Source organism: Symphalangus syndactylus, chromosome 10, assembly GCF_028878055.3.
Source record: "Symphalangus syndactylus isolate Jambi chromosome 10, NHGRI_mSymSyn1-v2.1_pri, whole genome shotgun sequence".
NCBI classification, from domain to species: Eukaryota; Metazoa; Chordata; class Mammalia; order Primates; family Hylobatidae; genus Symphalangus; species Symphalangus syndactylus.
The window spans coordinates 53259537-53286412 of NC_072432.2; the positions used below are offsets into that span (position 1 = coordinate 53259537).

At 34.7% G+C, this 26876-nt stretch overlaps 1 protein-coding gene across 11 annotated transcripts in view; it reads left to right on the plus strand.

The window, feature by feature from the left end:
• The window catches only part of WDFY3 (WD repeat and FYVE domain containing 3), a 303634-nt gene that overhangs the window by 147681 nt on the left and 129077 nt on the right, over window positions 1-26876 (plus strand). For 9 of the 11 annotated variants that reach the window (XM_055297102.2, XM_055297104.2, XM_063611171.1 and 6 more), the window contains 7 exons: window positions 4501-4968; window positions 5864-5965; window positions 8460-8653; window positions 15632-16089; window positions 17553-17636; window positions 22526-22703; window positions 24427-24641. In XM_055297102.2, the coding sequence (XP_055153077.2) occupies window positions 4501-4968; window positions 5864-5965; window positions 8460-8653; window positions 15632-16089; window positions 17553-17636; window positions 22526-22703; window positions 24427-24641 (1699 nt within the window). The remainder of the gene's footprint in view (window positions 1-4500; window positions 4969-5863; window positions 5966-8459; window positions 8654-15631; window positions 16090-17552; window positions 17637-22525; window positions 22704-24426; window positions 24642-26876) is intronic. The other 2 variants (XM_063611173.1, XM_063611174.1) reach the window with 1 other exon arrangement.

A 26876-nucleotide genomic window follows, 5' to 3' on the forward strand; every position in this document is an offset into this window, starting at 1 on the left:
AATTTATAATACATATTTAAATTTATAATACATATGTTATGACTTAGAAATTGTCTTTAAATCAGTGAAAATAGATGGCATCATCAAACAGTGTAATATGATGTGCCCTCAGTACATAAGTTGTTTAGAACCTTTTAAATGAGTCTCTGCAGTAAATAGGGAGAAATCCATGTTTCCCTAAGTGATCTAAGGTTTCATTTTATTTACTATTAAGAAAAAAATAGTGTGGCAGTTCACACCTGTAATCCCAGCTACACAGGAGGATCTTTTGAGCCCAGGAGTTCAAAGCTACAGTGAGCTGTCATCACACCACTGCACTCCAGCCTGGGTGACAGAGCAAGACCCCCTTTCTCATAAAAGCAAAAGAAAAAAATAGAGCCTTCTCAGAAAACTTCTAATTTATAGATTCCAGCTTGATCATTCTACAGTTAACTGTTTCTTTGAATTAATATAAAAATATCACAGCAATGTACTTCCTATTTTATACTTTATTGTTGTTTCATTTGGTTTATCAGTGTGATGTTGATATTGGCATAATAGCTAATCACAACAATTTAATTTTGTAATAATGCAGCAAAATTAATCTTGTGCATCTATCCTTGCCTGGCTTTGTCTCATTCATAACAGGGATAATAATTATATAACCTAGCACCTCCCAGGGTTATTGTGAGAATCCAGTGACATAATGTCTATGAAAGTAAGGCTATCTAGAAAGGATGATGCCGTAAGAGTCAGAATTTATATAATCGTAAGTGACCTAACTTTTCTAAACATCAGTTTCTTCTTCAGAAAAATTGGCATAATATTCTATAAAGTGAATGGGTGAAGCTACGTCATTTTGAGTTTCCTGTATAACTCAAAATTTTCTGTTTCTCATGGCCTACTTTTAGCATTATTGCAAGGATCGTAGGAAATAGCTGTATTCCATTATAGAAAGAATGTGGAATAGGTTGTCTTTTATATTTCCTAGCAGTATTGAGGTGTAAATTGTGTACGTTAAATCTATTCAAGTGTTGAATTTGATGAGTTTTGACAAGTGGATATGGTTGTGTAATCACCACTGTAATCATAATGTGGAATATTTTCATCATCTAGAAAGTTTCCTTGTTCTCCTTAAAGTCAGTCCTCCCCACCTTAACCCTTGCCCTGGCAACCACTAGTCTGTTTCAGTTTTGCCCTTTCTGGAACTTCATACACTGTAATCATACAGTATATAGTTTTTTTTTGTATCTGGATTCTATCTAATCACTCCCCTCTTAACCGGGGGGAATGTGTTCCAAGGTCCCCAATGGATACCTGAAACCACAGATAGTACCAAACCCTATATATTCTATGTTTTTCTTCCACATCATACATATGATAAAGTTGAATTTATAAATTTGTCACAGTAAGAGATTAACAACAATAATAGTAAAATATAACAATTATAGCAATATACAATAATAAAAGTTATGTAAATGTGTGCTCTCTCTTAAGAGCATGAGCACTCTCTCTCTCAAAATATCTTATTGTATGTAATGTTTTCAGACTGTGATTAGCCATGGGTAACTGAAACCACAGAAAATAAAACCATGAAAATGGGAGGAATATTGTAATACTTTGGAGAATCACCTGTGTTATTGCGTGTATCAGAACTTTGTTCCTTTTTAATGCTGGGTATTATTATTTCATTGTTTGGATAGTCCACAATTTGTGTATCTCTTCACCAGTTGATGGACATTTATTTGACTATCAGGAATAAAGCTACAGTGGACATTTATATAAAACAAATCTTTCTGTGGACATACGTTTTCATTTCTTTTAGCTAAATACAGAGCAGTGAAAGTGCTAGATCATATGGTAAATGTATGTTTAACTTTATAAGAAACTGCCAGAGTATTTTCTAAAGTGGCTGTGCCATTTTTGCATTCACATCAGTAATGTCAGTTCCAGTTGCTTGACGCTGTCAGTAACACTTGGTATTGTTAGTCCTTTTAATTTTAGATGTCCTACTAAGTATGTAATAATGTCTAATTGTTATTTTAATTTTCATTTTTCTAATTGACTAATGAAGTTTTGCATTTTTTATGTGCTTTGTCACCATCTGTTTCTCTACCTTGGTTCAGATCTCTGTGCCCATTGTTTGATAGTGTTGTTTTATTGGAGTTATAAGAGTTCTTTAGATATTCTGTATAAGTTCTTTATCCCTTAATATGTATTTTGGAAGTGTGTTCTCTTAGTTTGGACTTGCTGAGTTTTTTTTAACGCATCTTTTGAGAAATGGAAGTTTTAAATTTTGATGAAGTCCAGTTTTTCGTTTTAATAATATTTTGTGATTGTTTTTCTCCTATTGAAGAAATCTTTGCTTCAGATTCACAAAGATCTCTAATGTTTTCTTCTAATTTTTTCTTTATCCAGTGTTTCATATTTTAACTCTTAAATTAAGGTCTATGGTACATTTTAAGTTATTATCATAGAGGGTAGAAAGTAAGAGTTTCTTTTTTAATACGAATATCTGAATGTGCCAAGACCATTTGTTGAAAATATCGTATATGACTACATATATCTGAGACACTTTCTGAATTTTGTTTGATTGATCCATGTGCCTATCCTTAAGCCAATACCACACTGTCTTGATTGCTGTAGCTTTATAATAAGCCTTAAAATCAGGTCACTTAAGTTGTCCAGTTTTGTTCATTCTTCTCAGATTCATATTGGCTATTCTAAGTCTTTTGATTTTCCATATAAATTAATAATCATGTGAACTATTTTTTTGAAAAGCTGCTGAGATGTTGATTATTCTTTTCCAGACATCTTTATTTTTTATATTATGTAGGTAACCAAAAAACAAACTTAGATAGACTGATAGACACAGGAAACAAAGATAAATTTTTGGTATTTGCCATACATGTAATAAATATGTTATAAACAAGAAATTAGAAAATTGAAATCATATATAGGCTGGAGATTTTTTAAAATTCCCTGTGTTTTTAAGAAATGTCCAACTCAAGATTTCTGAGCATTCTTTTTTGTTTATTTTACAGACAGGATTGCTTTCTGTTGCCCAGGCTGAAGTGCAGTGGTGTGATCATAGCCCACTGCAACCTCAAACTCCTGGGCTCAAGCAATCCTCCTGCCTCAGCCTCCTGAGTAGCTAGAACCACAGGCACATGCCACCATCCCCAGCTAAATTTTTTTTTTTTTTTAATCTCCTGTAGAAATGGAAGTGGTCTTGCTATGTTACCCAGGTTGGTCTAAAACTCCTGACCTCAGGCAGTCTTCCCAAAGTGCTAGGACTACTGGTGTGAGCTACTGCCCCCAGCCCTGAACGTTCTTTCTACTCCATTTACTAATTTTGGTAGTTCTCTGGTTTATACTTTTTCTAAAATCCAGCTTATTCTGTCAGACACTATGTTAATTTTTTGGTCACACTTGGAAATGCCATATACTCCTAATAGCAATTGTTCTGGGGACTACTTTTAGAAGCAAGCTGCTTATTTTCATGTACTTCAAATAGAACTTTCTGTCTTAATTCCTTTATAATTATTGTCACTAATTTGCCTCACCAGAGCCATGTATAAAGTTTTTTTTTCCCCCATTTGGTATGTTTGAATAACTGGCCATAAATTGCTTTAACAAATGTCTAGGCCGGGCGCGGTGGCTCATGCTTGTAATCCCAGCACTTTGGGAGGCCGAGGCGAGCGGATCACGAGGTCAGGAGATCGAGACCACGGTGAAACCCCGTCTCTACTAAAAAAATACAAAAAATTAGCCGGGCGCGGTGGCGGGCGCCTGTAGTCCCAGCTACTCGGAGGCTGAGGCAGGAGAATGGCGTGAACCCGGGAGGCGGAGCTTGCAGTGAGCCGAGATTGCGCCACTGCACTCCAGCCCGGGCGACAGAGCGAGACTCTGTCTCAAAAAAAAAAAAAAAAAAAAAAAAAAAAAAAAACAAAACAAATGTCTATATGAAGAAATTGTACTGTTAGCTAGAAAACAAAACAAAGTTCCAGCTTAAAATTTATAAAAATCACACTGTTCTAATTATAAAGGAAAACTGGAATTTAGAAAAATTTTCCTGTCCTGTTTTCCTGCTTCATTATTGCTGCTCTCAGGCCTGTAACTTCTTCAGCCTCAAAGTCTTTTTAAATTGAGAGACAGCTGTCCTTATAGTCAAAATCAATCTCATAGATAATAAAATGCTACACCACCACACATTTCCAAACTCTGAGGCATGGATGTTTATAATATGCTTTTATTCCCTCTAAAACAGTCTAACTTTTCAACATACACTATTTTTGAATTGAAATATTCATAATAATGCATTAAAATTTTAACCAGTGTTATTTTTAATTAAATGATTTGAACCTGATGAAGAAAAATAAGACCTTTTGTGAAAACAGGGTTATGTTCTTAGTAAATAATTGATAAATGTTATAATTCATGATGTGTTTAAACAGACTATTTTGCCATCATTAAAATATCACATAGTACCTACTTTTATGTTTTTCTTTTCTGTTTTAGGTCACAGTGTGAGAAACATCCAGGCCTTTGCAGTTCTTCAGAATGCATTTTTAAAAGCAAAAACCAGCTTCCTTGCCCAAATCATCCTTGATGCTATCACAAACATTTACATGGCTGACAATGCCAATTACTTCATTCTAGAGTCACAGCACACATTGTCACAGTTTGCGGAGAAGATTTCTAAACTCCCAGAAGTACAAAACAAATACTTTGAGATGCTGGAGTTTGTTGTTTTTAGCTTAAATTATATACCTTGTAAAGAACTTATTAGTGTCAGTATCCTCTTAAAATCTAGCTCTTCTTATCACTGTAGCATTATTGCAATGAAAACACTTCTTAAGTTTACAAGACATGACTACATATTTAAAGATGTGTTCAGGGAGGTTGGCCTTTTGGAGGTCATGGTAAACCTTTTGCATAAATATGCTGCCCTGTTGAAGGATCCAACTCAGGCACTAAATGAACAAGGTAAAGTATTGTCTGTAATTTTATTTTTATTTGAAAAGGGGTTCAAAACAGAGAGTTTTTTTGTTCTTGTTCCCATTCTTTGGTTATTGGTTTCAATGACTTCCTAATGTGTATTATTGTGACATATTAGTGAACTATATTTTCCAAAATTTACAGGTTCATTCAACCTCTGTTAGGTAATTGAGGAGGAGGAAGCTAGAATTATGTGAGTGTATTGGAGAGAGTTTAAAGGAAGGTAAAAACTGAGGGAAGACATGTATGATCCACATGACTAGTATCTACTGCCTTCTGCTTCTAAGAGCAAGTTTTAAAAGCTTCTGAAAAAATCAGATTTATTATTAATTGCAACTAATAAATATAGTTAAATGTATAGTTACTTCAATGTGTTTTTATTGTACAGAGCAAATACATATATTTAATTATGTTATATACACAATGTATTATCATTGGGTACCTCTGTGATAGATCTGATAAAAGTACAATAGTATCTGGCAATTAATAAGTATTAAATGTGAATTAATACAGGTTGAATAGGTAGCTTTATTCATGAACTTTTCTCTTTTTGGTGTATCAAAATCTAGCATTCTCCTGTTGACATCCTTTATTAGGAAAACCTTCTGTGAAGAGGATATATTTAACCTTTGCATTTTCATTTTTAATATTTATTAGATAACGGCCACTTGCAAGCATACCGAAATAAAATCTGTTAATGTTGATTTTGAGCCTACTTTTGCCAAATGTTGGACACATGCATCGTTTTAAAGATTATATTATATCTGTCATATTATGGGTAAAACTGAATACTGAAGAAATAAAGAAATGATTACAGTAAAACTGAATCAAGAAAAAATAAGCTTATCACTTTTGTAATTTGGACCTTTGAACCTTTTTTTAGGGGACTCAAGAAATAATAGTTCAGTTGAAGACCAAAAACACCTGGCTTTATTGGTTATGGAGACCTTAACAGTGCTTCTTCAAGGATCAAACACAAATGCAGGTAATTTAAAAAGCCATAAGGAAATACTTTGGGAGATTACCACTGATTACATCTTCTGTGGTGATTCTTGCTTCTGAAATCTTCCTGTCACTTAAGAGAAAAAGCTATTGATTCAGTGATGGTACCCGTCATGTCCCTAAAAATGCAGTACTTTTGACCATCAGGAGCACATTGATGACAAAATATGTAACATTGTTACTATTTCAAAATGATGTTTAAATTGCTTTTTATAGTGTCTTGTGTTGAAAGTATTCTTCTAATTTTTTATTGATACACTCTTACTCAAACAAGTTGCTATTTAAATTCTTTCTAAAATATTTTCTTTACACAGTGATTTAAAGAATTTTTTAGTACTGCAAGTTAGAGTATTATAATGTTACAACCTTCAGGAAATACTGAACAATGATTCTCTAATAAAACATAATCTCTCCAAGGTTAACTTTACTAAATATTTTGTTTAATTTTGGTCTCAATTTCTCTTTTATCCTTTTCTACCTGTCATTAACAGATAGCCTAACTATATTTATAAAATATCACTCTTGCTTTTTAAAAAAGATTACTTGAGGTTTTAATTAACATCAAACAACTCTCAGGTAATAAGGTCAGTACAACTTGAGAGGAATAATGACGGAAAATTAGTTCAGATTAGTAGGCTGGGCCCAAATCATAGGGAGCTTTTTAGACCATGGTAAGGAGCTTGAAATATATTTTAAGTGTTATGGAAAGCCATGGATGAATGAACCCCATGCACAAATGCATGACTGTTTGCCTGAATGCAAAGAAACTCAGCATTCATTATATTTAAAATATATTGCGTATCCCAGGTACCATGCTAGCTAGGTGTTAGAATAACACCTAGATGCTAAGGTAAGATCATTCTTGCTCTCTGGGAATTAGAATCTAGTGAAGAAAAATGTAGACACATAATTATAGAAGTAATTAGTCTGATACAACTTTGGCAAATGCTAAGATAGACTTGAATGAATTTAACAGGTAATTGAAACAATGAGTATGATGACTTTTAATGGATACTATAGTAACATTTTGTCTATGGCATAATGCATAATCTTATTTCCACTAACTAGGTTTAGTTAACTGAGATACTCAGAAACATAATAAAGATAGACTAACAGGAATTTGCTTAGCAAATTAGCTTTCCTTGAGATGACCTAGAAGTTGCACAGGAAGAGATTGGACAATTGGAGAGCTTACTCCGTATGACTAAAAGTCACTTAGTACATATCCCAAAGTGCCAAACAATTTCATACAATTCTTTTCAGTTTTTCTTTTCCTAGTATGAAAGATGTTACTAGCTGTGTGATGTTAGGCATTTAAAACACTGCTTTACTCATAGTTTAAGTATTTAAATAATATTAGCCATTATGATTATCTAGTGGGTCCTAACTGACAACCAGGAGGTAACTAAACAGGCCTTCAGGTAATGAAAGGATGTTACAAATTCCATGTGCTGAATCTCAAGTACACGACTTAGACTGACTTCATGATCTTATAATTTTTATAAAGTTAGCAAATAGAAAGCCACTAAGCAGAGAGGACAGTGGCTGCCATAGCAGAATACACTGTTTCAGTAAACGTTTATTGAAACACAAATCAGGAGAAAATCCAGTAGTCATGGAAGACCAAACATAAGCAATAATAGTAAGACTGTTATAAACCATAATAGAGATATAAACAAGATGTCCTAAAAACATAAGGGATAGAAGAATTACTTAGAGGAAATACTAATTAGTGATTTCAATCACTGGGCCCATTTTTTTAATACTGGAGGATGATATTAATATTTGATGTGAGAACAGTATCACTTGTGAGCAGGAGCACAGGCTTACAGAGCTGGGCTGTGTAGGCATACATCCATTTCTGTTGCTTACTAGCTGTATGACTTTGACCGCCTTAGTTCTATATGGTAGGGGATGAGTATTAAGTAAGTCAATCTGTGTAAAGGCTTTGGAGCAGTAACAATGACACATGCTTTCTGTTACAGAATTTGTCACTTTTTGTTCGTATGCCCTACCTGTACAACAAAACATGTTGGTTCCTTGTAATTTTTCCCATGGTGGAATAATTTATTCCATTCCTTTCTTGCTACTATTTTGGAAGCCATGTTCATTTAAATCTCCTTTATTTAGGCTATTGTTCCTCTGAAAACCTTTTACATAAGTTGATTATAATATAGAGTCTCCTGGGGTCTACCTAAGAGACTTGTGAATGTTCTAGATTTTGAGAGCTTGGACATGGTGAACATATCACGGCATTAATCTTACATTAAGGAAATGTAGAGAAATTTGCATATACCTTTGCTGACAACCCGCTGTGCAAATTTGTATTGTAATTTAAAAGGGAAATAGTTGGGTAGGTTTTATTTACATTATTTTGAGTTACTTTACCTACAAAAAATAACTGAATGTTAATTCATCTGACTTGTCTCAGAATATTTTAAAGTAGCCATTGTTGGACTTTTTCTCCTTCCTTCAAGGAATTTTTCGAGAATTTGGAGGTGCAAGATGTGCACATAATATAGTAAAGTACCCTCAATGCCGGCAGCATGCCCTGATGACTATCCAGCAGCTGGTGCTCTCCCCAAATGGAGAAGATGACATGGGCACTCTCCTGGGGCTAATGCATTCAGCCCCACCAACGGAATTGCAATTGAAGACTGATATTTTAAGGGTAAGTTCGATAAATGTGTTTCCCCTCTTTTACTGCTAAAATTTGTGGTTATTTTTAGATGATCTATATTTAAGTTAGAGACAGGGAAATTTAAAAAAATCCAAGTTACCCAAGAAACCTCACAAGTTTGTACACATTAGGAACTTGGAAAAACTCCAGTCATTTATGTTTTTCAGTATATATTTTACTTACTGCTGATAAACCTTTGCAGTAATTATCTTGACTTATTGGAACTCTTAAATTAAATATTAATGAAGTATAGGATCTTAATTAATACTAAATATATATATTTTCTGTTCAATTGAATTCACTCATAGTGTTATGCATCTGTGAAATGAATGTTAGATTTGGCATTATATACACATGCATGCATATATGTATGTATGTAAGTAATGGATATTCTAGTAGATGTCAAACAATATACCAGGAGCTTTACATATGCTTTTATCATTTAGTCCTTAGCAATACTATAAAGTAAGTAACACCCTGTTTTGCAGATGAGAAAACTTAGGTTTAGAGAAATCATATAACATGGATATTGTTTACTTAAGTGACTTTTAATTAGTAGAACTGACCCCCGGATTTCAATACCCATTTTATTTCCACAGCACCATTGTTTTATGCAGATTTATACACTCATATTCTCTCATATTACTGAAGTTATTGATATTGTAAGAAATGATATGTAAGAAATTTTTAGAATCAAACTATAATCGAATGTTTCACTTTCATTTAGAAGTGAATTTAGTAATGCAAGTAAGGCGTAATGGAAAAGTAAAGACTATTAAATATTAAATGATATATTAAAAATTTCCAAGTTCTAGATATAACAGTAGCTAACATTTATTGACTGCTTTCTATTAGTACTGTTGTATGCATTTATGTGCATCTACTTATTTAATCCTTATGATAAAAATAAACACTATTAGTGTTCCTGCTTTACATATTGTAAACTGAAACACAGACTGGTTAAAAAATTTTCCCAAGTTCTGTATGTCTAGTAGGTAGAGGAGCCTAGATCTGAACCCATGTAGTCTCTTTGTAAAGCTGTGCTTTCAACTTATGTGCTGTGAATAATAGTTGTTTTTTAATAAAAAGAGACATAGCCTTCTCTTTTTGTGACTAAAAACCTGCTCTTGTATTTAAATAATATCTGAGCAAAGTGAAAGAAGTCCATCGAAATGTATGTTCTTTAATTTATTGATTGATGCAAGGTTTCTAAATACAATTTTCCATTATAAGGATTCAGGCCTCCTTGGTGAAATGCTTGATTCCAGAACTAGGGCACAGAAAGAAACAAAATGAGCCTAAAACATTTCAGTTTGCCTTGAAAAAGTAAAGAAGAGATCAAAGAAAATAAGCAATTAAGTAAGTACAATCAAACAAATAAATGAGAGAAGAGGAAAAACTCTTATTTATAGTCAAAAGTCAAAGAAGATTACAATGTATGAACTATAATAGTAATAATTGATTCAAATAAAATTCATCACTGGCTACTAAAGATACTAGATGAAAGTTTTAGAAGTGAAAGGATTTTTGCATACTCTTAAATTTTATCCTCAAAAGATATTTCTTAATTTCGAGTGCTAAATACTAGCTTTACAATGGACCCTATCTTAACTAAATGATCAGCATTAACTTTGCCAGTGATGGACAAATGAACAGCATACACCTCCTGATAGGAAGCACTGAGAAAAATTCAGCTCATTTTTGTACTTTTTCCTCCCAAAAGTATATAATATGAATCTGATTATGAGAAAACATCAGATAAATCCTAATTGGAGGACTTTCTATGAAATAATTGGCCTAAACTCTTAAAAAAATGAGACGAAATGAAATTAAAAATGACTTAAGAACTGTTCCAAAAAGTAGAGGTTGAAGTGACTAGTGAATATAGTACATGAACTTGAATTTTCCTTTGCTATGGAGGATATTGTTGGGATTTGGAAAAAACACAAGGGCTGTAGATAAAATAATTGTTTGAATGTTAGTTCTCTGATTTTGAGCATTGTACTGTGAGTAGTAAGAGAATTCCTTTTTTTGAAAAACACTGAAGCTTTTAGGGGAAAAGGGAAGTGGAGAAAGAGATAAATTAAAATTGTAATTTTTCAAGAATCTGAATGAAAGATATCTGTGAATTCTTTGAACTATTTATGCAGTTTTTCTTTAAGTCTAAAATGACATTAAAATAATAACAGACAAACCAGTGTGTTTAACCTTGCTTCCAAGGCCCTTGTGACCTGACCCATCTCCTCTCACTTCCTCTACTAGTACTCTCACCTGTAGATGAGGAAAACATTATTTTTCCTTTACTTGCTGAGTTCTTAACTAGGACAGACCAGTGTTACAAAAGACAAATTAACAAGAGAAAAACAAACAAGTTTATTAACATGTCTACCTCATATGTGCATGGGAGACAACCAGGGAAAGATGACTAATTCTCAAAGAGGTGGCTTAGAACTCCATTTTGTATGGTAGTCCCCCCATATCTTCGGGGGAATACATTCTAAGACCCCCCAGAAATGTCTGAAACTGCAGATAGTACGGAATGCTATATATACTATGTTTTTTTCCTGTGTGTATAGATACCTGTGATAACATTTAATTTATAAATTAGGCACAGTAAGAGATTAACAACAATAACCAATAATAAGACAGAATAATTATAACAATATGCCAGTGTCGCTACTCTTATGCTTTGGGGCCACTATTAAGTAAAATAAGGGTTACTTGAACACAGGGACTAGGAAACCTCCACAGTTGCTGTGATAACCGAGACTGCTCAGTGACTAATGGGCAGGTGGCTTCTGCAGCATATGTACACTGGAAACAGGGATGAGTCACAGTGGTGTGGGGCAGTGTGAGATTTCATCATGTTACTCTGAACGATACACAATTTAAGACTTTTGAATTGTTGTTTCTGGTATTTTTCATTCAATATTTTCAGGCCAAGTTTGAGCACAGGTAACTAAAACGAAGGAAAGCAAAACTGCAGAGAAGGGGGACCACTGCATAGCATTCTCCACAAAGAACAGTACATTTTTAGAGAAATGATGACATAAAGGAAAAGGACTCTAGGGATATCAACTTGTGGGAAGGCAAATAAATGGTAAAGAATAGTTGGTAGTTTGTTGTGTGCATTTCTTTGCTGTCTCCAGGCTGGGAAGGGTCTGACTTCATCAAATAGGGGATGGCAGAGAGTTTTCTTATATCTACTTCTTCCCAGTTGCCTTCAACTGAAAATAATCCTTATGCCATAGTGGCATATTTTGGAGTGGCATATACTAGTTTCCTACATACCCCATTCCAGCCACAGACATTAGTAGTTATTACTTCTATTTTCTTTTACTTTTATTCAATTAAATGTTTCATTGGTAATGAAAAAATAGCATTTCTTTCTTTATGCTGTCATGTATTTCATCATGTTTTGATGGTGTATAATGACAATTTTGAATATGCATCTTAAAAGCAAGATTAATTTCACCACAATTTATCTCTTAGACAAAAAGGATATCCACATGAGTGTCAATATTTGAAGAACATTTTATATTTGAAGGAATTGTTGGGAGAATGTAGATGGCTTCAAAAGATGCTAAGGTTGCCAACTTTTTTTAACATACCATTTTCTCCTTTTTTGGTACCTTATTAATTGGATTTTTTAAATATTGGTAAGTAAAGCCAACAAGAAGTAATTGGCTGACCCGTAATTTTGAGGCAGTGTTCTGGTTAATGTTAGTAACTGATTCTCAGGCTGGAAGAGGGCAGGAGAGGGTCATGATATTTTGCATTTACTGATTTCCAGGGTATAAATACTCGCATTGTGGCCTATTCAGTCAACTAATGTGCCACTGAATGTGGACTGGAAAGAGTTGCACAGTAGTACACCATTATATAGCATTTCCTCATGCAGATACGTAAAAGCATAGATAATAGTAAAATTCAGAAAATAATTAGAAACTGATGAGTTTTGAGTTATTTTATCTTTAAAATATTTAGTTGTAAATTTGTTACTTAATTTTTAATTATGATTGTACGTTTAACAACTGACTTACAAAATTCCTGAAAATATGGCACTTGACCTCTTGAGAGCCGGTATGAGCTAGCTCTGGCATTCTGCTTTGAAGGGAAAAAGTAGCATTGAGAGCCAGTAGGGAAAATTTGGGTTCTCAGTTTTAATTTCCATTTTTACTTCATTCAGAATTGCTTCTTAGTGCCTCCATTCAACTGACATATACCACAGACCTATGTAATTTAATTTGTAATTATTTATACACAAACCTGACATTCCATGACATGTCATGGAAATTCTCCTGATGCACAAATTTGAATTGTATGAATTGTATTTATGCAAATATAAGTAATATATAGCTGATTTTGTCTAATTAACCAAGCAGCCTCCAGATCTCATTGCAACTTTGGTGTTTGCCACTTGTCATTTATTGATGTAAGTGGGAAGTTACATTATTCATGGTATTTGAAATTTTTCAAATACTGAGATTGTGCTGGGATAATGTCAGAGCGACAACAGATACCGGCTTTGAGGAAGTAGGAGGTGGGCCTAGTACATAATGTAAATTATTGGACTAAGGATTCGTAAGCAGCAGTTTTTCTAACCTCAGTCATAATTCTAACCAGTGATAGCATTTTGTACATGTTACTTTAATTTTGAACTCACCCCTCCTCATCTATAAAATAATACTTGTCATATTTTTCTCCCAGTATGTATTTGAAAATTGATGATAGTGATAGGCTTATATGCCGGGCACTTCTCTAAGGATTTTTACATGTATTTCCTTTGAGGTTAGTTATTGTTGTTTCCATTTTACATAAGAGGAAACTGTGACACGGAAAGGTTAAGTAACTGGGATGGTTAAATACTTCTTAATGTTGGAGTCAGAATATGACCCCAAGCATTCTGAGTTCAGCTATCTTCAGTCTATGTTATAAGGAGTGTGTGTGTGTGTGTGTGTGTGCACATGTGTGCATACCTGTGTGTTAGTTAAGTCTTTTATTAATATGAGATATTTTAAGTATTCATATAGTTTATTAAATTTGACAAGATAGGGAAGCTATATTGTTACCAAATACTAAAATGAAAATTTATCGATTGAAGACTATTGGAAGAAACATTGTTTTTATATTTTATTTACATACAGATTGCATATTTTCTGTCTTTTAAAATATTAAGGAATAGGTATGAACAATGAAATCTGCATAACTTCTGAAGCAGTATATGTCAAAAGGTGACTAATATATTAATACAGGTTGAGCATCCCTCATCCAAAAACCTGAAATTCAAAATGCTGCAATCTTTTTGAGTGCTGACAAGTGGAAAATTCCACACCTGACCTCATGAGATGGTAAAGTTGCATGAACAAAATTATTTAAAATATTGTATAAAATTACCTTCAGGCTTTGTGTATAAGGTATATATGAAACATACGTGAATTTTGTGTTTAGATTACTTAACTGTGTATGTGCAAATATTCCAAAATCCGAAACTTTTCTGGTGCCAAACACTTTAAATAATGGATACTCAACCTGTATGTAGCCTTTTCATTCTTCAGATACCATTAGAAATGTGTAAGATCTTTTAATAAAATGACTTTTTCAAATGCAATTATTGGACAGATTAGAAATTATATCTTAAGTAATAGTAGATACCCATTGTGCTACAATTAATGAGGGCAAAGGAGTCCACTGTATCTGTAAAAAAGATTTCAGATTGCTGTTTGGGGCATAATGTCATGATTAAGTGCAGGAGTAGAGTAATTAGACTACCTAGGTTTAAATTCTACCTTTACAATTTTATAAGTTGTATAGCCTTTGGAGAGTTATTTTACCACATTGGGCCTCAATTCCTTATCTATGAAGTGGAAATAATAATAGTACCTTACACATAGGATTGTTGAAAGGATTAAATAAGCTAGTGCAAAAAAGCACCTAGAGTGCCTAGTACATAGCAAGTGCCTGATAAAATATTAGGTGATTTTGTAATGTGTTTTTTAAAATCATAAGCTGGCCAGGGCAGTGGCTCATGCCTGTAATCCCAGCACTTTGGAAGGCAGAGGTGGGTGGATCAGTTGAGGCCAGGAGTTTGAGACTAGCTTGGCCAATATGGTAAAACCCCATCTCTACTAAGAATAGAAAAAATTAACTGGGCATAGTGGTGTGTGCCTGTAATCCCAGCTACTCAGGAGGCTGAGGCACCGGAATTGCTTGAACCCCGGAGGTGGAGGTTGCAGTGAGCCAAGATCGCGCCACAGCACGCCAAGCTGGGTGGTAGAGCATGACTCTGTTTTTGTTTTTGTTTAAAAAAAAAAATCGTAAGCTAAGTTAAAATTATGACAGTTCAGAAACTAAATGTTTGATTTACTTATTTACTTCAGGTTTTCTTTCTTAAAGCTTACAGCTGTTTTGGGAAAAGCCATACTTTCAACCCTTAGGCTTCAGTTCATTTTGCAAAAGAGAATGTTTAATAAGTCTTCTAAAGTGAATCTGCTTTCTAAAGCATGAATATGGTCACCTTATATGAGACAAAAGACCTCAGATCTTGGCTGCTCTGACCATCTCTGTGATCCCTTCTAGAATTAATCAGTTTGTATACACACAGTCGTAAGTTTTCATGATTGTGTAAAACTAGACTAGAAGATGTATTTTACTTACTTTGTAAAGTCACTGAATTCATTGATGTCATAATCAATTAAAGACTCTAGAAAAGCTTTTCAGCCAATATTTGGATGTAGCTTTATTCTATCAAAGAAATATGTGATAGTGTTTCCTAAAATTACCTTCAGCATTTAATGTGGCTTTTTTTAATTAGCAAACTATTTGATATGCTTTATAGGACCATTTATTGGGTAAATGATAAAACATGTCAGATTCACAGAACGTACAACCTCCATATACATGCATAGTGTTTTTTTTTTTTTTGAATTATGTATATTTTCATTTGTTTTTTTCTTTTGTCTCCGGTAGGCCCTCCTGTCGGTCCTTCGAGAAAGCCATCGTTCAAGAACAGTTTTTAGAAAAGTTGGAGGATTTGTGTACATTACATCCTTGCTCGTTGCTATGGAAAGATCTTTGAGCTGTCCACCCAAGAATGGCTGGGAGAAAGTGAACCAGAATCAAGTGTTTGAACTTCTTCACACTGTGTTCTGCACGTTGACTGCAGCAATGCGCTATGAGCCAGCCAACTCTCATTTCTTCAAAACAGAGATTCAGTATGAGAAGTTGGCAGATGCTGTTCGATTTCTTGGCTGCTTCTCAGACCTAAGAAAAATAAGCGCCATGAATGTCTTCCCCTCAAATACACAGCCATTTCAAAGACTTTTAGAGGAAGATGTAGTCTCAATAGAATCAGTGTCACCCACGTTACGGCACTGCAGTAAACTTTTTATTTATCTTTACAAAGTAGCCACAGATTCTTTTGACAGGTATGACTCTGCTCTGTCCTCTGAATTAAAGGGTGTATACTAAGCATGACTTCAACATTAAGACTTGAATTATTAGTTAATCCAAAAGAATATGAAAATAGATGACTCTTCTTCTATTTGTTTCAGGTGTATCACTTTATTTTTGAGTATTACTCTTGCTCTGGTATTGTTTTTTTTTTTTTTAGCATGGAAGCCTGTGTACTATTTGTAAATTCAGGTTCAATTAGTTCTCATTGCAGTTATTGGAACAGTTTCTGTGGTTTCCTTTAATGATAGTGTTTACTATTGTCTTTTTTCTTTTTAGCCTCAAATGGTGCATCTGGACTTATTGATATGTGTTATCAATAGAACATCATTATGATTATTCTTATTTCCAGACACATACTCCATCATTCTCCACATTTCGTACTCCTCAAAAAATGATGTAGTTCCCAAAAAGAGGTGTCAGTGTCTTGAACCGTCAAGTTCAAGAGGCCATCAGACTCAGTATTTACTCATTCCTTCATGAAATAAGTACTTAACAAAAATCTGCTGCATGCCAAGTCACTGTGCTAGGCATTGAGGATTCAGCTCTATACAGGGCTGTCTTGATCCTTGCTATCTTTTAGCTAAAATATAGACACATAAATAAACAATTACATATAGTGTGACAAATTCTACAGTGGGGGAATCTAGGGTTCTCGGAGATTGTAGGAGAGCCACTTCATCTAGATCACTTATTTTCAGTGCTTCAACTGTGTTTTCAATGAAGATGTCACTTTGAAAATAATACTTCTAATTTATGCCCCAAGTGTTACTGCTTTTAAGTTACCATAGTTTTACTACATAAAATAAATGAACTGCCCTCATAAATAGACCATGTAACTCCATTGGATAGAGCTTATATTAGGTTTTGTGTCCTTTTCGGTGGAATATCTGCTTTGAAGTATCAACTGAGATATTTCCTGCTTCTGAGGACAAGATTTCTTAGTCCTCAGTATTTACATTTAAAAATCCAAACAACTATGACAACAACTGTAAAAAAAAAAAATTGGTTAAACTTCTACTTTTCCCTATCTTGAAATAAAATGCATATGTATAGTTAACGAAAACACAGTACAGTGTAGTGTTCTAGGAATGAGCTATATAAATTTGTGTATTCAGATTCAACCTCTTTTCCCTTGATTTCTACTTATCCTAGTTAGAATACGTCATTTTTACTCACTCTCAAAAATAGGGCTTAGAGCACCCTGTTTAACAGATGTGTTAAATGTTAACATGAATGGAATAAGCATCTGCCGTGAGCATGCTTTTCTGTTTCATTCAGTGCTTGTGTTGTAGTCTTGTTCCTTGTTCCTGCTGAATATGGAAGATGTTCCTTATTAAACTTTTACTGGCATTTCTTGTGAAACTAACCAACTGCCAACCTGGTGTTCTCTTCTTCTAACCTCTCTGAACCACCCTGTCTGTTTTGTTGTCTGTAGTCGTGCAGAACAGATCCCTCCTTGCCTGACAAGTGAGTCTTCTCTCCCCTCTCCTTGGGGTACACCAGCTTTGTCCAGGAAAAGGTACTGATCATATAAGAGAAGTCAGTCTCTATTTGTGTGGGGTTTCTTTTCTGTGCTTATTTATGTTAACATGTTGATTGTGTTTTGTGATTTCAGTTTTGTTTTTTTTTTGTTTTTTTTTTTAACTTTTGGGGTTTTGGGGGGTGTTTTTAGGTTTTAAAAATATCAATTTTTCATGAGAGTAAAATGTGTTGATGCTGTGAAACTATGAAGGACATATATAGTTTTGTCATCCAACTATTTTTATACTAAACTACACATTTTTGTTATAGAAAAAGCATGTCTTTTATTAAAAATAAGTTAGAAATGTGGACTTAATGTCTCTAAGTAGAATACTTTTCCACTTTTTTATTTTTATTTTTTTTATTTTTTACTTTAAACGTTGGGATCATTCTTTGGTTTTTACTGTTATTCCAAAATGAATTTCATAGCACTGAAAGGAACTGTGTATTTTCTCCATCAGATTCAACCAATTGAAGTATGTTGCTGTTATGAAAAATGCTCACAGCTAAGCTTTGAAAAAGTTAGTAAAAAACCCACTCCAATACTTACTTTGATCAGTGGTCTGTAAATCTCTAAGCTGATCTAGTTGATCTTTTTAAAACTACCTTTAAAATAATTCTACTCAAATTTTTAAAAACTACAGTTGATTGACAGAAGTATAATTAAGATCCACTTAAGATTACATTTGCAATCTGCACATAAAATGATCATGGTCTGCAGTTGGCCCCAAATACTTCATTACTTCTCCTGTTTTCCTCATAACCAAAAATAAGTCCTTAACTCTTACATTAATATTCTTTCATTGCGGCTTTTAAAAAATGAATCCCAAGGTTCTGCTATATTGTTGTTATAATCTTAATACTGTTGTTCAGATTTTGAAACTTGAAGATAGTTGGAGTTAGTACATCAAAAGTATTTGTTACGGATTCGGTATTTCAACATATTTGCATAGTAATATTAGGTATATGAAAAGATGTAATTTCATTTTTCTCTTAAATTTACACTTATAGCTTACTTTGCACAACAAACCATGGCATGGTTCAGAATAGTCTTAAATGAGTATAGGATTGTTCAGTATATTTGTGCTTAAAAACTGCAATTTCTTTTTTTAAAAAGAGCTGTTCCTAATTCAAGGAATGATAAACTAGTTAAATTTGAGTTGATATCATGTATTTTTTTGTTGCTAAAATGGTCGAGGTAAAAAATGTGTGTGTTTGAAAATTTGTGTTTGTTCATGAGCCCAAGGAATTACTGAATATTAGAGAAATAATTTCAATTAGTAGTTTAAATTACTAAAAATCACAATTTAAAAATATGGTGATTAAATTATAAATGAGTAAAGCCTTAAAATTTGCTGTTTAAAAACATTTAGTCCTTTTTAAGTATTAACCAAATGCCACAAAATAAAAATACACAGATTAAAAAGATACTTAAAAAAATACATCAGGGCCAGGTGCAGTGGCTCACACCTGTAATCCTAGCACTTTGGGAGGCCAAGGCAGGTGGATTGCCTGAGGTCAGGAGTTTAAGACCAGCTTGGCAACACAGTGAAACCCCATCTCTACTAAAATACAAAAAAAAAAAAAAAAAATTAGCCGGGCATGGCAGCGTGCACCTGTAATCCCAGCTACTCGGGAGCTCAGTCATGAGAACTGCATGAATGCAGGAGGCGGAGGTTGCAGTGAGCAGAGATCACGGCACTGCACTCCAGCCTGGACTACAGAGCAAGACTGCATTCCCAAAAATACATCAGAACTTTCTATTTATTTAAATGGTAATTTGACAAAGGGAAAACAGCATTTTCTTTTTATTCTTAAAGAGTTACTTACGGCCTTAAATCAAAAACATATTGTCATCATTTACACTGTAGCTCCATGTAGAGATACCAGGTCTTTGACTTGAGGGAAAACTGTCACTAAATCAGTAAAGCTAGTTGATTGAGCCCTAATCTGTGTGAATTCTCCATGAGTCTTACAAGTTGACATTACCCCAAGGACAGAAAGCCCCTGATACTGTTCATGCTAATACTAAGATGATTGTTGACATTTTCAGGTTGCCATTCTATTCAGCTTGCATATATTTTGCTCAGTGGTAAGAATCATAAGCTAGTAAAGGATATTATGTTTTTTACTTCACGAATTCAAGTCTAGTAACTTGAAATTAGAATTTAAGTCACACTATTTCTGGAACCTCTCAACAAATTACATCAGCTTATAGACATCTTTTTCTTGTAGCAAAACATACTAGTTTTGTTGGCAAAAGGAGAAACCAAAATTTGACTGTGTTTTTATGGCTTGTGGAACATTCTCAGATGCTAAGGACGTTTTGAGCTTGTGATACTTGTCTGACATGTAGTATCCAGGAGATTCTTCTCTATTTTAAGAATTGGGGGAAAATGAACTAGCTGACTTCATATTTAGAAAACTAAAACTCAAAACCTTTTTCATTGTTCATTATTCAGAAGGAATAATAGAACAGAATTATAGCTGAACAGTGTTCAATCAGAGTTAGAGGAAGTGAATACAAAATAATAATCAGAACTCTACAGAATATAACTGCAATGGAGCAAAAGGTGGCAAGTACTTGTTATCCTTCAAACATGGGATCCATTACTTAGTGCCTCTACACACCTGACGATAAGTTAAGCAAAGCAGATTCAGAATTTAAATATTATGTATTACCAAAAGAGGTAGATGAATCTTAAATATATATGAGAATTTAGGTTGAAATATTAAATAGCAACCAAATTGTGAAATGTAGTTTTATCCTATCTTTGCAAATGGTTAGTTCTTGCTGGGGAATTAACCATTTAATAAGCTTACCATAATTCCAAAATTTAAAAAGTGATACCTGTGGTGATTCCTAGGTGATTTAATCAGAATTAATTTTGTATAATACCTGTTGTAATACACCTAATTTTAGTTAATAAATACCGTGTTTTAGATATCAGCAATGTTTGCAATATTTTTCTGGTTTGAAAACAATGAATGTAATTCCTTTTTTAGAATATTGTTTTCTTATATAAGATTAAAAAATGTACTACTGTAATAATTATGTACAGGTTGAGTACTTCTTATCCAAAATACTTGGGACCAGAATTGTTTTAATTTCCAGTTTTTTGGATTTTGTAATATTTGCAATATATATAATGAGATATCTTGAGTATGGGACCCAAGTCCAGACACAGAATTGATTTATGTTGCATATACATCTTATACAAGTAGCCAGAAGATAATTTTATGTAATATTTTAAATAATTTTGTACATGAAACAAAGTTTTGACTGTGTTTTGACTCTGATCCATCATATAAGGTCAGATGTGAAATTTTCTGCTTGTGGCGTCATGTGGGTGCTTAAAAAGTTTTGGATTTTGGAGCATTTCAGATTTCAGATTTTTGGATTAGGGATATTCAACCTGTGTTAGTAAAGAGTTCAGTGTCCAAAGATGTAGAGATTTCTTCCTGAGTATATCAGTAACTTAAATCCAAATCTCATCAAATCTTGTCAATTTAGAAATGATTTTGGAAGGCCTATAACTAAAATAGACAATTAGAATCTATGCGTATGTGTGTATATGCAATGAAAAGATTTTTAATGAAATTTTGGAATTCAGTGGTTATTTCTGATACATGCTAGATAAATTATGAATCTTTCTAGATGGATCAAAATAAAAGAATAAAGGGAGCAATATAGGAGGAGGATAACTTTTGGTAATACACATTTTGAAATATTTTTCTTAGTAAGTTTAGAAATTAAATCTTTTGAATGAAAAATGGCAGAACACAGGGAGTGAAAACATGAATGGGTAAAGGACATGCTGACTTCTAAATAAACTAGGAGAGCCTATGTGCCTTTTTATAAGTAAAGCTGAACATTTTCCTAGAATCCCTGTTAAAAAGAGAACGGTATTTTTTTTAAACCATGGCAGTGCCAATTCTTTGCTACTAAATCACTGACGTAAAGCATCTGTTTCCCAAGCTGCTCTTGTCCCAGAGAGCTAAAACTGCATTGCTCTCTGTGACAGAGCTCAACATTAGACAAATTATGCTGAGACCAACTCATTGGAACAAAGAGTTCCCATAGGCTGAAGCCACAAGCATCTGTTTCTTAGTGCCAAGATGCAAAATGTGCAAAATTCATGAATTGTAGATGAGTAGTATGAAATAGAAAGTAGAGATCATTGATGAGAAGAAATGTGTACATTCAGGACATGGCTGGGCTTTCTAATTCATAGAAACTTGTTCTGTAAATTGCCTTCAAGTTTTTAAAAGTTGCAATGAATATTTTCAGTGGTAGTGAGGATAGATGCAGAAGATGAAAGTAGTTCCAAATAAGCTAAAGGAAAACTCCCACAATGCCAAATATATTTATTCTTGGATAGCCTAGACTCTGAGACAACCCTGACTCAGTTGACCCAGTTAGTTGTTGATTGTGTTACTCATGCACTAAGGAAAGGTTAAAACACATATAGGTAATTTCAAAAGATAAAATCTCATTGAGGGAATTAATTTAACTTGATCTCTCATCACATATTATTAGAACTGTCATCTTCCTAGAGCTTTGAATCACTATGATTGTACCTGTTCTTTACATCTTCTGGTACAGGTGTCATTTTTTAATCAAACAATCCATATAGTAAATCAGTAAAAGTAAAAATCATATAAAGGCTATGAATAATGGATAGTTACATGGTCTGCACACACCCACCACACACGTGCGGACACACACACATATCAACTCAAGTTGATAATATATTCCTTTTTTTCTATCCCAACCTTAAGGTGTTTTCTAACAAGGCTTTTTGGTTATCAGTGGATGAAAGTAACAGAAGAGGAAGAGAATGTGATTGGAATTCAATACCAAATTTACTCTTTCTTTTTTTATAGGCATGCATATCATTCTGTTTCAACTCCTCCTGTTTACCCTCCTAAAAATGTTGCTGACCTGAAACTACATGTGACAACTTCATCTCTCCAGAGTTCTGATGCAGTCATCATTCATCCTGGAGCCATGCTTGCCATGCTGGACCTACTGGCCTCTGTTGGGTCAGTGACACAGCCAGAAGTAAGCTTGAATATGTTAGTTCCTTCCCATCTGTAATGAAATGAATGAAAGGATGTGAGTATGATTATATGAGCTAGGGGGTTGAGGAAGAAAGTTAATATTACATACTAAAGTAGCTGAAGGGGAAAAAAAGGATTTTTTTGAGTGTTACCTTTCATGATAAATGGTAGACACATATGTTTTAGAATCCAATTCATTCGTTACAAAGGCAACCAAGGTAGCTTCTTCTGGTGCTAGAATAATTCTGTTTCTCCTTGTAAATCCTGCTCAGCAGTGGACATTGCTAATGAATAATACAGAAGGAAAAATGACTGAAGATACTACATTGAGGCTATTTGTCTGTTTTGACTTGTTGCACTCAAGAGTTTGAGTGAATCGGAGCTTGGGTGATGATTTTTATTAGAATGTTATATGGCCTCTAAGGCCTAAAATGTCACAAATGTAAACAGTAGGCTTTCCTTTAAACTAGTTATCTACCCACCATTAAGAAGATTTTATCCCTGCTATTTCTATAAAAATAGAACTACTTTTAGTCATATAGTCATGTAATACAAAAGGCTTGGAAGAGAATAGAGTCCAGCTGCCTGTACTTCTAGCAAAATTAAAATAGGACATGTTTGCCTAACCTGTTCTGGAATTGCTATATTGCTCTAAGCAAGTTACTTAATTTATCTGAGTGTATTTGGAAGCATATAGAGACTTCATATTAAAAGATACGCTTCGGCTGGGCGCGGTGGCTCACGCTTGTAATCCCAGCACTTTGGGAGGCCGAGGCGGGCGGATCACGAGGTCAGGAGATCGAGACCACGGTGAAACCCCGTCTCTACTAAAAATACAAAAAATTAGCCAGGCGTGGTGGCGGGCGCCTGTAGTCCCAGCTACTCGGAGAGGCTGAGGCAGGAGAATGGCGTGAATCCGGGAGGCGGAGCTTGCAGTGAGCCGAGATTGTGCCACTGCACTCCAGCCTGGGCGACAGAGCGAGACTCCGTCTCAAAAAAAAAAAAAAAAAAAAAAAGATACGCTTCTGGCCAGGCGCAGTGGCTCACACCTGTAATCCCAGCACTTTGGGAGGCCAAGGCGGGTGGATCACGGGGTCAGGAGATCGAGACCATCCTGGCTAACACAGTGAAACCCTGCCTCTACTAAAAATACAAAAAATGCAAAAAATTAGCCTGGCGTGGTGGCAGGCACCTGTAGTCACCAGCTACTCGGCAGACTGAGGCAGGAGAATTGCTTGAACCCAGGAGGTGGAGGTTGCAGCGAGCCGAGAGCCGAGATCACACCATTGCACTCCAACCTGGGCGACAGAGCAAGACTCTGTCTCAAAAAAAAAAGTATGCTTCTGCCGGGCGCAGTGGCTCATGCCTGTAATCCTAGCACTTGGGAGGCTGAGGCAGGTGGATCACCTGAGGTCAAGAGTTTGAGACCAGCCTAGCCAACATGGTGAAACCCCGTCTCTACTAAAAATACAAAAGTTAGCTGGGCGTGGTGGTGGGCGCCTGTTATCCCAGTTACTTGGGAGGCTATGGCAGGAGAATCACTTGAACTTGCGAGGCGGAGGTTGCGGTGAGGCGAGAGCACACCATTGCACTCCAGCCTGGGCAACAAGAGCAAAACTCTGTCTCAAAAAGAAAAAATTAAAAAAGAATGCTTCATGTGAAAAGAATTGTCACCTTTCTCACTAAGAATGACCTGACCGTGTGGATTTCTTTGTTGATTTTAGCATGCTTTGGATCTTCAACTTGCCGTGGCAAATATTTTACAATCCCTGGTGCACACAGAAAGGAACCAGCAAGTCATGTGTGAAGCTGGTCTTCATGCACGACTGCTGCAGAGGTGCAGTGCTGCTTTGGCTGATGAGGACCACTCACTGCACCCGCCCCTGCAGCGGATGTTTGAACGATTAGCCTCTCAGGCCCTGGAACCCATGGTGTTGAGGTAAGTTCTCTTTCATACTCAAATAGTCCACAATTAGTAATGTCAGTTTCTAGAGTCCTTATGATTCCAGAGTTCCTGCCTTAATGGACATATATCAGTTATCTATGGGCAAAATATAACAAAAATGGACAAACTACTCAAAATATAGCACTTAGAAACAAGTAAATCTAGTTATTAGTAAAAATTTAGTGTTTCTGTCCATTAGTTATTTCTTTCATTTGAATTTAGCAAGCTCTCACTTTCCTTTAAAAATAAAGTCATGCATTTACTTTATATTTAATAACTTTTCATATATAAGAAGTTTTTAAAGAAATACTTAACTTTTCAATTTTGAAATAATAGATTCACCATAAGTTGTGAATATAGATCCAAGAGTTTTCCTATGCCCTTTGCCCATTTTCCTCCAGTAGTTACACCTTACAATAACTATACTACAGTATCCAAACCAAGAAATTGATATTGGTATGATGTATTCATGTGCACATACAATTATCTATTATTGTATCACATGTGTAGATTCATGTAATCACGACACAATTACGATGTCACAAAGATTTCTCTAGTGCTACCTTTATTGTCATACCCACTCCCCTAACCCCAACATCGTTAGCCCATGGAAATCACTGATCTGTTCTCCGTCTCCATAGTTTTGTCGTTATGAGCAGGGGTCCCAAACCCCCAAGCCGTGGACCAGTACTGGTCCATGTCCTGTTAGGAACTGGGCCGCACAGCAGGAGGTAAGCTGTGGGTGAGCCAGCATTACCGCCTGTGTTCTGCCTCCTGTCAAATCAGCAGTGGCATTAGATACTTATAGGAGCGTGAACCCTATTGTGAACTGTGCATGCAAGGGATCTAGGTTGGGCACTCCTTATGAGAATCTAACTAATCTAATGCCTGATGATCTGAGGTGGAACAGTTTCATCCTGAAACCATCCCCCACAATCCATCCGTGAAAAAATTGTCTTCCACAAAACTGGTCCCTGATGCCAAAAAGGTTGGGTACCACTGATTTTGAGAATGTTACATAAATGAAGTTATACAGTATGTGATCTTTTGAAATTGTCTCTTCACTAATCATATTGCTCTTGAGCTGCACACAAGTTGTTACATGTATCAGTAGTTTTTTCTTTTTATTACTGAATAATGGTCCATAGTATGGATGTATCACAGTTTGTGAATCATTCAAGAAATATATACTTATATATGTGTATTTCTTGAATGATTCATATACATCTGTCATTTCCTCCAGGAAGCCTCCTGCTTTGAGCCACCCTTCCAAAAGTCTGGGTAGGCTGCCCCTATATAAACTCTATAACACTGCTATTACATAACTTATTATTAGAGTACTCCTCTTTTATAAAACTTTTAGGAGCTGTCTTAAAAATGGTTGAAATTTATTTGTAAGTTTTTAAAACTGACACCAAACCAATTGTGGATTAAGAAACTTTTATGCAGTAAGCATTTGTTAAATGTTGTTGTATCAGGCAGTGTTCACGGCCTTTATAATGCCAAGATGAGTGAGATGGACCTACTCACTTCATCCATTATCTTGTAGTTGTACTCACCATCCTAAAGTTTTGAAAATAGCATTGAGATTTTCCCCTGATCCTTTTTGGTAATCTGCTACTTTAAAAGTAGAGAAACAGAGAGAGAGAGACATTGTCCCATACCAATTGCTACTATTTTACCAGATAACTTATATTGCATAGTTAGATAAATAGAATAAGCAATGAAAATCAACCATTGGGTATGTTCAGTTTTCACAATTAGTGAGTTCTCAGAAAAAAGAAGTCAAATGATGGTACAAGTACTTTGCTCCTTAAAAGCCATCGATTATAAACTAATTGTGTCTAACGTTCTACATGAAAAACTGGCAAACCTAACTTGTAAGCCTTTTTTGTTTCCTGCTGTAGGGAATTGAAAATTTAGAGTATTCTACTTTTTTTTTAACATGATGTTATAAATGACAGGTTATGAAGGGTTCATGCTCTTAAAAAATGTATAGTCTAGTAAAGAATACATGCAGATAAGCAGGAAATGAAAATATTGTTTATTAAGTTCGTAATAGCAGTGTTACAGAGTTTATATAGGGGCAGAGACTTTTGGAAATGTGACTCAAAGCAGGCTTCCTGGAAGAAATGACAGTTAATGAAATAAAGTATGAGGCCGGGCAGTGTGGCTCATGCCTGTAATCCTAACACTTTGGGAGACCAACGCAGGAGGATTACTTGAGGT